This window comes from Lissotriton helveticus, chromosome 3_2 (assembly GCF_964261635.1).
Source record: "Lissotriton helveticus chromosome 3_2, aLisHel1.1, whole genome shotgun sequence".
Taxonomy (NCBI): Eukaryota; Metazoa; Chordata; class Amphibia; order Caudata; family Salamandridae; genus Lissotriton; species Lissotriton helveticus.
This window is the reverse complement of record NC_136062.1, coordinates 130,221,617-130,235,224: the sequence shown is the minus strand read 5'-3', so window position 1 is coordinate 130,235,224 and position 13,608 is coordinate 130,221,617. Positions and strand designations below refer to the sequence as shown.

The 13,608-nt window shown below is 41.3% G+C and overlaps 1 protein-coding gene across 3 annotated transcripts in view; it reads right to left on the bottom strand.

Annotated features, from left to right (window-relative positions):
• APBA2 (amyloid beta precursor protein binding family A member 2) overlaps window positions 1–13,608 on the bottom strand; it is a 1,100,835-nt gene that overhangs the window by 491,334 nt on the left and 595,893 nt on the right. For all 3 annotated transcript variants that reach the window (XM_078684922.1, XM_078684924.1, XM_078684923.1), the window contains exon 5: window positions 1,109–1,189. In XM_078684922.1, the coding sequence (XP_078541048.1) occupies window positions 1,109–1,189 (81 nt within the window). The remainder of the gene's footprint in view (window positions 1–1,108; window positions 1,190–13,608) is intronic.

Here is a 13,608-nt window from a genome sequence, read left to right as displayed (position 1 = left end):
AAATATCTTTGTTCTACAATGATAACATTACATTCTTGTACTCTGGTGGTTGATACTAAAAACACTTTTTTTGTACTCATGGAGACTGATACTAAATCAAAACTACCCTATGAGTCATAATGATGATAATAGTTGACCTTTTCACCTCTGGTAGGCTTTCACACAGAATTAGTTCTCACATTTTTTTTTTAAAGAAGTCTTATGGTTTAGGAGATTCTGAAACAGTCACATGAAGTCATCAGCACAGAAGATTCTTATCTACTTCTGTTTCTGACTGCCAGTATTGATATGATGCACACCTCGAATCAACCCCCTCACCACGAAGGGGAAACATGAAAAGAGAGCCCAGTACAGACATGCAACCAGGGCTGGACTGGCGTTTTATTCTATTGAGGGATGGGTATTTCCCCAGTGAACCATTGGAGGACAGTTTTGAACGCCCTGTGCCGATGCTGGCGCCTCTACTAACATCCCCAGCTCCTCAAGGTTAACTGCAAAATGCACAGAGGTCTTCAAGAGACAGGGAGGTGGAGAGGAAATGGTCCGAGAGAGAAGGGATAGAGGAGAAAAGGAGAGAGAGGAGAGCAAATGGAAAAAGAGAGCAGGCTGGTTTGAGCACTTTTACTTGGGCTGCTCTCGATTCCCCAGCCCAGCTCTGCTTGCAATCACATGCATTATGACCATTTTGAGACAGTAAACATTCTGTAGGATTCTGGGAATGCCATCCTTTTTGTACTCGTTAGAATACTGCAACAGAAGTTACTTTCTAAGAGATAAAATCCACCTTAGAAATACAGACTCTGGTGAGGAAGATCAAGTTCACAATTAATGGAGATTGTCAGTAAGTAATCTAGGCATTTCAAATATGCTGTAAAGAACTCCCTGTAAACTGCAAAATCAACTAGAGATAGTTAAATTAGAACACATATAGATTTAAAAACGTTGATCAGCTAATAGTAATATAAGAACGGGTTTGTGGTAACACAGAATTGAATTAACTAATCCACGTCTGAAGAAATATAAAAGTAAAGTATGGCTGGCATGTCATGTCAAAACAGATAGAGAATGTAGTGCTGTTAACAAATGAACAAAATACTACCATATTTACCTCTGAGACATTATTATTCTCAAGTGGCCCATTGAGGTCTGACCGCTGCTGCTTCCTGGGCTGTTCTATACCATTGCAAACCTGTAAGAAATCAGAAAACATTTGGTTGTTTATTGTTTTCTTGAAACGAAAAAAAAATGTGACAGGGCAATTATTACTCATTACTATAAAGAAGTATTATGGTCAGTTATGTAACCATGTTTAATGTGCTGAAATGATGATGTTAACTTGTAAAGTTCGAGTAAGTAATTTGTTAGTGGAAAGGATATACATGAATGTCCACATTTTTAGCTGAGTAGGGAGAGAGGGTAACTTGAGTGTAAAGCAGCACTGAATAGGTTCTCTAATGTACAGTCCAACAAGCTTCAATGGTTGCAGCCTTCGCTCCAGCCTCCCCTTGTTGTGTGTGAATGTACAATGTCCAAAAGAAGTCTGAGTAAAAGGTGCTGAGAAAAAGGAATAATAGTAGTGGCGTCTGATAAGATTTGATGTGGTGGGTGTAAAAGTTGGGGATGAATGTTGCGCAGCAAATGTGCATAGTGCTCGTACCCGGCCATCATTAGGAAGATTTGGGGGTGGGGCGGGTAGGGGGAGGGAGGGATTCTCTCCCAGGGAAAATGTTAAAAAAAGTGTGAGCAAATGGTGCATACATTTTGTTGTTGTTGAGAAAACAAGGTTTATAAAGCACTGTGAAAGTGTGGTCTTTAAATTTTTAAACATGTTTTACTTAACTATGCCACTTGCAAATACAGATTAAGTTACATGGTCTTTTTGAGAACCTGTCTGACATTTTCTTCATACAGTTTAGTTATGACATCAGTAAAGACATGTAATATAATAATGATGTAGCTGCTCTGTAACAGCAGTGCATTTAGAATCAAATATAAAAAAAACGGACAGGTCTTTCTTTTTTCTAAGGAAAGTAGAAAAACTTACAGTTTAAGTGAGGAAATATGCAAAAAGGAATTTTAACAAAACAGTTGGTGTTTGTGGTCTTAAGAAGGAGCAGGTACTATCAATGCTGGACCGTTCACACTGGTCGCTGCTCCCAATTACTCATTTATTTTAAGCACTGTAACACTGTGACAACAGAACACATGGCTATGCGCACCATGGATAAGAGAAAAACAACCTAATTACGATTTCAGGCTAACTCACGTATGCCCGATACCGGTGCAGATTGTGAACCGCTTGACCTCAAGTTGTTGTCGTAAAGGCTGACCTGGAATCAAGGCAAACCAACATCATAATCCTGACGGCAGAGCTGCCGTCAGAAAGGGATTATGTTAGGTTTCCGACGGCCTCCTTGAGCCCATCAGAGCGCCACGGATGTTCCCTCCACCCGTTGCTTCCGCCCGCTGCATCATAATGCGGTGGGTGGACTGCAGGGCCAGATATTGATGAGTCCGACACCAATGCCACGTCGACATCATAATTAGGCCCTAAATAGTCACACAGTATTAAAGTTCTGAATATATTGAAGCATGATAGAAATAGCAAAACACATCCTATCTCCTTGCCATTTTTGAATAAAAAAGAATCTATTCCAACCAGTTTCTGCACTAAAAATAAAGGCTGTGATGACATTTTGCAACTCAGTGTAGTACTGTCTGTGTAGATTGAAGTTCGGAAAAACTTACACAGTGAATCAATACATAGTTAAGTACTGTTCACTGACAAAATACCGACTTGTAAAATATTGTGCTAAAAAAATATCGGGACATAAATAGAGTAGTCAAAAATATTGTCACCCCTTACTTATATTGGTAAGTATAAAAAAAGATATTGTTGTAACTAATATGGATGTAAAAATATATATTTTTAAATATATATACATTTAAACTGTAAATAAAAAATACCCAACAACAATTCAAAGCAAGCCATTTTTATTACAAATGAAAAAGTTTACATAATAAATGATAATTTACATAAAAAACAATTATAAATGTTATATAATATTTTTAAATAAACAAAAACATAATATCAATTGTAACAATATAAAATACACTACAACATTTTATAATTAATACATGTACTATTCCCACTACAATTTACACAAGAGTAGGCAAATTGTTGGACTGAAGAGGGATAAAATTTACTACTCCAACTTCACACAATGCAACTGAAGGAAGCCTGTTGCAATACACAGGGGTACAATTTACTATTCCCACTCCATTCAGTGTACCGGTACAGTAATTTTTAAATTGCTGAGGGGTAAATTTGACTATTTCCACTTTAGTCAGTGCAACACGAGAGAAAGTGTTGGATTGCGGAGGGGTAAAATATACTATTACACACCAGTCAGTACACCAGTTAGTACAACAGTAGGGAAAGTGTTGGACTGCAGTGGGGTAAGATTTAATATTCCGACTCCAGTCAGTGCAACAGTAGGGAAAGTGTGATGACTTTGGATTTGTTAAAAGTTGGGGAGTTTAGCTATATCTTTTCAAAATGGCTTGTCTCATTCATCATAAATGGAATGAGTAACGTATATTCATTGATTTTTAACCAGATGAAAGTTGGCTTATTTGCACTGTTGCGGTTAATACATTTGATTCAAAATTATTAAAAACTGATTGACAGTGTTTTATACTAGATCTACTTCTTGAAATTAATTAGTTTTTTTCTCTGGTAAATTAAATTTCTGTTACATTTCTTGCTTATGTTCTATGATAAACTGCATGGTATCTGAAATATTTGTTGTAGTTTGTTAATATTCTGTATAAAACAATTATGAGAATGATAACAATGAGTGGTTAGATGGCAGTAAGAGAACAAACAAAATAAACTCTCACCCTTTCTTGAATTGTTTTAATTAAGGGATCTTAAGTAACATTCTTATTTCGTACCAAATCAATGTGTTGATGGTTTATGAAGGCAATAAAATGTAAAAGCAAATGTTTAAAAAACAAAATGCACGCTCAGACCTTGATTATATTGCTTTGCCCTCGGCCCCATGTACTTCATAAGAATATGCAAACATAATGAGCATGACAGTAGAATCAACAGTCCATCACATCACTCGTATCCAAGTCCAGCAGAGCCATCGTGCCCGCAAAGTTCAGGCAGCATCCGGAGTTGGTCGGAAAAATGGCTTGCATAAAGTCGAACGTCTGTGAGAACAGGGGCTAGAACACTAGCAACTCTCCAAGAGGCCAACTACCTACATTTCTGAAAAAGCAGTTCCCGTTAAACTTAGCCGGACTACCATACAATGCTTGCATTCCAAGGAATGTCGAAATGGGATGTCGACACCTGCTCTCTATTCACCCTTGTCCCAGCGCCTCACGGCACCAGAACCTGTGCTGTCTCTGCCCACACGTGCCTGTTGTCTTCCGTCAATGATATGCAATCCTCATTCCGCCCAACTTGTCATCTTTTCCTTCACTTTGGAACTCCCGGCAATGGCACTTCTCATCTTCTGCATTTTAAAGTGCCTGTCATTCCTCCCAGGCCGGCTTTCAATCAGAGGCCATCAGAGGCTGTGAACGATGCCGCACCTGTCACTGGCTGTACTGACAGGTGCCTGGACATGCGTGAAATGGGAACATCTTTGTACGGGGCATTTTACGCTTGGTTACTTCTATTAAGGCATGTTTTGAAAAAGGTCAAATGAGATTAGCGCATACAATGGACCACAAAGACAAGAAAAAACAACTAGGGGTGACAGGAAATGTTGCTTTTATGGAAGCTAATATTGGTGAGGGATTGCAGCGAGGAGTAGAAACTGGAGACATGATTTCTGTTGATTATTGCTGGAATATGACTGCAGAACCAGTTGTTTCTAACTACAAAAAGCCACAGCTGAACTGGTTGTTTCCAAATAATAGTTACTTGAGGACAATGACATCTGCGCTGCCTCCTATCTATCCATATCTCTCTCTCGCTCCCTCTATCTCTGTTATAACGGACAGCTTTATGGTGGTCTTCCCCCAACTTTTTGCCTGCCCCCGTCCATTTTTCTGACCTCGTTTTTTGCTGGCTTTAGGACTCTGTGCACTTTAATCTGTGCTAAATTGTTTGTGCTCCCTCCCCTAAACATGGCAGCATTGGCTTTACCCCAATTGACACATTTAGTTTACTTAATAGTCCCTAGTAATGTGCAGTAAATGTGTCCGCTGCCTGTAAATTAAAAGCTAATAAGGGGCCTGCAGCATTCATTGTGCCACCCACTCCAGTAGCCCTCTAACCATGGCTCATGCCTGCCATTGTAGACTCTATATGTCTAGTTCACTATGCCACTTTGACTTGACAACATAAACCTAAACCAACATAAACCTATTGCCAGGCCTGCCCCTTCCCTTTTTATGCATATAAATAACCACTAAGGCAGGCCCTGTATGCCCACCAGGACGGGGTACAATGTATTGAAAAGGGAGGCCATGAATGTTTGTACTTATGCAAGGCCTATCTCCACCACAGGATTCCATCGGAAATCTCTTATTACATCTTTCAAATGTAATTTCCATTTGTGAAGAGATACAGCTTTCAAATTTGGTGTCACTGGACTCCTAATTGAAAATGACAAATACCACTTTTAGCAAGTAAGCATTTACTTACTTTAACCATTTGGTGCCTGCTGACTGCCCCTGTTTAGTCTGTGGTGGGTGACACATGGACTAAGTGCATTCTTCTAGACAGCCACACACAAAGGGAGATCTACATGCATTTTGATGCACAATCCTGGGAGATGGGGACAGGAGATCTGGCCACTGCCTCACATTTACAACCAAGGAGTCTGTGTCCTGCCTACACACAAAGGGCTGCATACCAGCACTGTATTGAGTCTGGAGCTTGATCAGGAAGGGAGGATTTCTGTGCACTTCAAAGTTTCTTTTAAGTCTCCACTACTTCAAAGTCACAACTGGGTATAAGTGCTGGACCTCTGACACCATAACTTCAGTACTCTTCTTGAAATGTGACTACTCTGCCAGAACAAAGAGCTGCTGTGCTGCTGAAAGGAATGTCACTCGCTGGACTACTGATTTTCTGCACTTCTGCCTTGCAGTGCTCTTGCCTTGCTGAACAGCCTGCTGTTCTCCTGCCTGGGTGCGAAGGGCTGAACCTGAATCAATTGAGTCAAGAGTGACTCAAAGGGCTTACTGGCTTGCCTCCTGTTCTAAGTCTCAGGGATATCATAGACTTCAACTACCTGCATATGGACTCTACACATTGTGATTCTGCCCTGCAAAGTGATGTTACCCCTGGGAAGTTAGATCTAAGGTGTTTCTACAACCAGAACCCACGCATCCTCATTGGAACTGGTGCACCTTCGCCTTTGCTTGGGTGGGAACTCGCGCTTCTTCGCCTTTGCGTGGATCGGAATATACATATCCTCGTCAAAGTGTGGAACAAGAGCCTGCGCATTACACTTGGAAGTGGCGCATTGCCTCGGGAATCCACACATCTCCTCCTGCAGGAGCAGTAGCTGTGCATCGCTGTTAGAACTGGGGGTCTCTAATTGGCAGAGGTATGTACCTTTGTCCAAATAGGGACCCTTGCTTCTAGTCAGTGTAAGGGGATACACACTCTAGATAACCCCTGCTCACTCCCGTTGGTAGCTTGGCAGGAGCAGGCAGTGTGTAAAGTATTTGTACTGAAAACACACAGTAATATAGTGAAAACACCATAAATGGACACCACACCAGTTTAGGAAAATAAAGTATCTTTATCTACACTTAACAAGACCAAAATGGCAAAAATACAACTTACAGGGAGGAAAATAAGACTTGAAAACTGTTTCCATAACAAAGCTTGTAGAATACAAATAGCTCCACCTGGGGCTATTGCAACGTCTTGACATCCAAAGTAAGGCTCCGACTGCGAGGTGCGTGGTGTCAGGCACAGAGTCACACAGACTACCATACAAACAGTACCTTGGATAATGAAGTCTAGACAAGGCACGGCCTACTGGAGTTGAGGTGTTGGGGCAGAGGTCGAGGCCGGCTCCCTCCCTGGCTGCCATGGAGGAGGCGAGGCACTATGTCCGCAGGAAGGCAACATGTCAAATCCAGAACAGAGGAAGTCGGTTGCATCGGCAGTAAGGCTTTGGTTCGGGTGAGGCAATGCAAAGTTGGCGAGTTTATGGAGTCACCCTCGGCTGTTATCAGGCAGTGATAACAGGATCCAGGTGCTGGTGATGCGTCGTACACTTCACAAGCGGTGCCCCTGGCCGCGGTGCAGGTTGCAGCATCAGGGCAGCATCTCTGACAGTTTTGGAGATAATTTTTCTTGCTTCGTTTAGGTTTCTTCCAGCTCCCAATGGCAGGAACAGCCTCCAGAACCCAAAACTGGAACAGCCATCTCCTAGCAGGTCAGAACTCTCAGCAATAGAGTTCAGGGGAGCTTGGGTGAAGTCTTTGTGTCCCTGAGACTTCAGAACATGAGGCCAGCACACACAAGCCCTTGGAGATTCTTCTTCTAGCAGGTTTTCCAGCAAAGTTCCAGTCTGTCCCATTCCTTTGCAAAAGTAGCAACTGCAGGCCAACCACTCAGCACACAACAAAGGGACAGTACTCCTCCCCCCTGCTCTCCAGCTCTTCTCCTTGGCAAATTATTCTTTTGAATCCAGAAGTGATCTAAAGTTCTGGGGTTTAGGGTCTACTACTTCTACCCCCTTTTGTCTTTGTTCTTCTTTTTGCAAGGGTCTCTGAGCCCATCCCAAACCAGTTCTGCCCTCTCTGGTGCAGTATGACCACAGGGGGTAGAGCAAGCTTTGTGCAAGGGAGACAGGCCCTATTCAGTTCCAAGGAAAACTCATCCCACTACTCTAAATGCAACCAAAAAAAGTATATTCAACTCAGCTCTTAGTCATCCAGGAAGGGCCAGGCATACCTTAACTCCCCCCCCTCCAGTGGCTGTCTACATTTAATTTGAATCCCCAGTCCCGGTCACTCCAAAATCAGACAGTCATTCCACAACCAGGCAGAGGCACACCAAAATGTATGATTTGCCTATTTTCAAGGAATGGAATTTTAAAATACACAATTTAAAAAACACCTTTACTAAAATATGTGTTATTAAATTCTGAGCTCAGTGAGCCTAAACTCTGTTCCTCTATCTTGTCCCAATGGGAAGTTATACTTGTAAGATGTTATAAAGTAGGTCCCATGATATCCTGTGGGACAGATAGCATTACAAAAGTGAAAAGCCAAATTGGCACTATTTCACTATCAGGACATGTCACAAACACCAGTATATGTCCTACCTTTCACATACACTGCACCCTGCCTATGGGGGTACCTTGGACCTACCTGAAGATTGTCTTACATGTAAGAAAAGGAAAGGTTAGGGCCCGGCCAGTAGATGCACTTGCCAGGTAAACATGACAGTTAAACACTGCGTGAGCAGACACTAAGGTGGTAGGTCTGAGACTCACGTACAGAGCTACTCATGGGGGTGGCACAACCAGAGCTGCAAGCCCACTAGTAGCATTTGATTTACAGGCCCTGGCAAACTTAGTGCACTTTTCAAGGGACTTACCAGTAAATCAAACATGCTAATCAGGAATAACCAATTATAATCATAATTTACACAGATAGCATATGTACTTTAGCATTATTTAGCAGCGGTAAAGTGCCCAGAGTCCTAAAGCCAACTAAAACAGGTGAGGAAAAATAGGAGGAAGAAGTAAAATGTTTGGGGATAACCCTGCAAAAAGGGCTGTAGCCGTGCATCAACTTCAGAACTGGCACCTTGCAATCGGAACAGATGCATCACCTCCATTGCATGGAGAATCTTGAAGCATCTCGCCCACTGCGTGGCTCGTCACCGACGCATCACTTCAGGTGCACCTCACATTTTTTTTTACTCATCCAGAATCAAGGTACTTTGTGTACAATGCCTCTTTAGTGAAGCTTGACTGCTCCGTGCCAAGCGAACAAAGGGTGAGCACAGGATTACGTTTGTGTCAAATACAAGTCGCCATTTTAAGCCATTAGCCAGTCCAACCTGATCATGGAGATAAAGAAACAAAAAAGGGCTACTAACATACACAAAGATGGGAGCCATCTTGTAACATGCAAATTGCATTATGATACATGGCTATCAATGGTGACTAAAAGTAAAGTGCATAGTGCTAATTAAAAACATGTAACGTACAAACATTCATTAACAGTTTTTAAACACAGTAATATTCATAAATGCGTGCAGTTCCGTTCTTTTATAAATTCATATAAAGTTTCTATTTTCGGTGTCTCTTATAGATTTTTAACCACTAAAGTGCAGAATTGCTAGGAAAAATCATTTCCTATAAAGCATTGTGTTACTTATTTGGCCCTGTATGGGCAATTATATTTGCAGCACAGGTCAACAGGTAATGACATTCAGTTCAGTAGAAGGATGATCTTAAAGATTAAAGGATGATATTAGATGATATTAGTACTAGCATCATATATTTATGATTCTATGTGTGTTTCAGAGGTGGACCCATAGTTCTTCATTATTATTAAGTCCCCACGGAGTCATGGTTTTAAGACTGATGATATACTTTGACTCGAGGATGCGTAGGGACTTATCTCTGTCTCCCCCCCCGCTCCAATTTAGCAGCCTGATCAATGTAATAAAAACTAAGTTTCTCCCAGTTACTCTGATGGTGTTCGGCAAAATGGCGGGCAACGGGGTATGTCTTATCCCTGTTGGTGATTGCCCGCATGTGCTCTAGGATTCTTAGTTTAGCAGGTTTTATAGTGCTGCCAATATATCGCAGCTTGCAGGGGCAGGTTAGACAGTAGATAGTATATTCTGAGTTACAATTGAGTAACTGTTTGATTTTTATATTGGGTTTCTTTTCACCTGTGCAATTGGGATACTCTGACACTTTACTACTGAATCTGCATGCCTTGCATTTTAGACAGGGAAAAAAGCCTGGTGATGCCTGAGGCTTTCACACTGGCCTGTTGTAAGATGTTTTTATTGTACCCTCTTCTCTCAAACCTCTCTTTAGCATCAATGCTAGCCTGCCTATAGTCTTGTTCTAAGGAACAATTTCTCTTTAGGCGGAGAAATTCGCCATACGGCACATTCTTCACCAGGCTCTTAGGATGATATGAGCCTGCATGCAATATTGCATTGCCCGCCGTGGGTTTTCTGTATAGGCGGGTTTGTAAGATGTTGTTATGCACAAATATTTCCAGATCTAAATAGTTGATGCTACTGGCACTGATGGTGCTGGTGAATCTCAGGTTGAGATTATTTGTGTTGAGGGTAGCAATGTAATTCTCCACAGACAGACGATCGCCATGCCAAATAATGAACAGATCGTCTATATATCTGGTCCACATTAGGATCCTATCGGTCCACTCACTATTGGTATCTTTCCAGGCTCGTGCTTCTCCCACCAGCCTACGAACAAGTTCGCATAGCTAGGGGAGAAGCACGAACCCATGGAAGTACCTCTCTTTTGATTGTACATAGTCCCATCGAACAAAAAGTTGTTATGATATAAGCAGAATCTAATCATGGACAAAATCATGGCACTGCGACTGCGAAAATGGTCGGGTTTTTGAGCTAAAAACCACTTGATGGCAATAAGACCCTCCTCATGGTTGATGCAGGTGTACAAATTAACATCATCTAATGTTATTAATAACATTTCAGAGTCCCATGTGACATTGTCCATGATACTGAGGAAGTCCTGAGTGTCCTTTAGATAGGAGGGGAGATCCTTCACGAAGGGTGCTAGATAGGAGTCAATCACGCGGCTGCGCTATAGGCTGTTAGTTCTTGCCACCTGCTGCTCCCAGCTAGCGATCAGCAGATTGGATACACTCATACCCAGAGGTCTGAATTCCGAAGAAGAAATGATTTGGCATTTGGGGGAGTAATACTGTAATTTGCTATATTATAATTGCAAATATTGGCCTTTGATTAATGTCTTTTATAAATGGTTTTTCAGGATATTCTTGTTCTTTTGGAAAAGTGATTTTTGATGTACTGTAATGCATTCGGTCTGGAACTCGATTAGTACCCTTCATGTTTCTCTGTTGTTTTTAACCTAGTATCAAGATCACTATTGAAAGTTTTAATCTTCACCATCACTATTACTGAGTATCATAATTGTGGCATGCCTTTAAGAGGTTGAAGACACTTTTAGAATCTGATCAGTTTTTTCTCTTTGTCTAGGCACTGAGGAGTAACTGCTTACCTGTGATTTATGCCCACTGGGGCTACAACATGAAGCACAATCACACCGGTGTCTACATAGATTATTATTCATTCTGTCACTTGACACTAAGATTATGACTCTGACACGTTGCTCTATAAACCCACAGGGGTTTTATCTTTGAGAATTTTGTAGTTAGCTGGCATTATACTATGATGGAATATACGCATGGAGTTGCGCTATTATATGTAGTATACATGATGTCACGCTAACCTCGATGATATATGGGGTGATTATGTCCTGATTTATTTTCATCACACAGGTACAATGCGAGTGTATACATATGAAGTTGCATCGCTATTTCCTCTTTACATGATTTGAGATGAATAACGAAAATAGGAGTGTATGATTTCGTTTACCATTACAAGATGGCTGCCAAAATGAGTTTTACTCAGTCCTTTGTTTATTTTCACTTCTAGCACGATCGTAATCACATGAGATTTGTGTTCAAAAATACTTTATTTAATGTTTCTGTTTGATTGTATGAAATACCCGTGACCAAGGCGAGTGTATCGCCGAAACGCATTGGGATTTGTTCCTTATGCCTGATTTCATGCCATAAGAAATGGAATAAAGAAACCTTGGACCACATTGGATTTATTGTGGTAATTTATCTCGGACTGGAGTGCATCGACGTGACTTTGTCACGGTTTGTGTAGTGGATATATACATATATACATATATATATATATATATATATATATATATATATATGTGAAATATATCAGTGACACACCATACACTTTCTTGATTTTTCTCAACATTGAGTGTCCAGTCGCCTACCAGTAAAACGAGCCATTTTATCCACCTAGAGGCACAAAAAAATATTTTCTCCCTGATCAGTTACTTCCTATAAATATATATTTTCACTGCCCATCAAATTCAATCTGTTGCACCTTCCACTAAATTAGACTTTACTATCATTATACTGTAGATATGACTAACAGCCAAATATTTCGATCACCTTCCAGTTCTTATTTTAATTAGTTATTTATGGCACACACTGAACCATGCGCATTGGAGCACTGTTTCAATCAGAAAGAATTGAAGATTTAATGCCTTAACTGCGGCGGTTTTTCCACCACGGTGCGGGCGTACTAAAGGGTGGGTGGGGCTGCGTCGGCCGTTGGTCGTCGGCAGCACTGGGGAGGGAGTGCTCCTGTCAGACGTTGGCCGACGGGAGCTCGGAAGGGGTTAATAAAGATATCACTCTGGGTACGGGCCTAAACTTCAAGGAAAACAAGAACAAGAAAACTAACAGATCTGATTCTAACTCTCTTCTCTAAAGAAAGTGTATCCATTCTTCCTGGATAGGAACTTCAGAGCTGTTTTTAAGCCTAGGGCGCCTGCGTATAGATGCAGGCAATGTCCTGCTCCATGGCTTCCCAGACTCCATACTTGCATACCATGAGGGAATCATCGATGCAGCAGCATGTCTCATCTACCGCCTGAAGAAATATGATTACATCACCAACACCATGATAGATCTGCAAAGGATGCCCTTGCCAGCCCATCTACAGTACAAGACGATCAGGATACCATCAGACTGCAGACAAAGAAGTGTAAAAAAAAAAAAACAATGCAACAGGCCTTCTCCATCTATGTTACCAACTTCTGGAACAACAGCTGGATATCCAGCAGTACTGTCCCCAATCCTACTCCAATTTAGGAAAAAGTAGAAGGCATTTCTCTTTAAAGAGGTACTCCTGTGAATGATGTCACAATACATCTCAACACCCAAGCAGACCCCATCAAAGTAACATCCTGGAATTCATGTTTGTTAGACCCTGCATCTTATGACATTTTTTCCGCTGCCTTTTTTGCTTCTGACATCCTGTTTTTGACTGCTGAATTTTGTTTTGCTGGTTTAGGACTCTGGGCACTTTACCACTGCTGAGTAGTGCTTAAGTAAGTGCATGTGATCGGAGTCTAAAAGGTAAAGGCATTTGTTTTCTCCATGATTGGCATATTTGATTTACTAATAAGTTCCTAGTTAAGTGCACTACGTGTGCCCAGGGTCTCTAAAACAATTGCTAGTAGTGGGCCTGCAGCACTGATTGTGCCATCCACATAAGTATGCCTTCAACCCAGCCTCAGGCCTGCGAATGCAGATTTAAACTGACATTTCGATCTTGGAAGTTAACCTACTTGCCAGGCCCAAACCTTCCCTTTTATTGCATATAAGTTACTCCTAATGTAGGCGCTATGTCGCCCCCTGGGCAGGGTGCAGTGTATATAAAAGGTAGGAGATATACTGTGGAGTTTTATATGTCCTGGTAGAGAAAACTGCTAAATTAGTTTTTCACTACAACAAGGCCTATCTCTCCCATAGATTAGC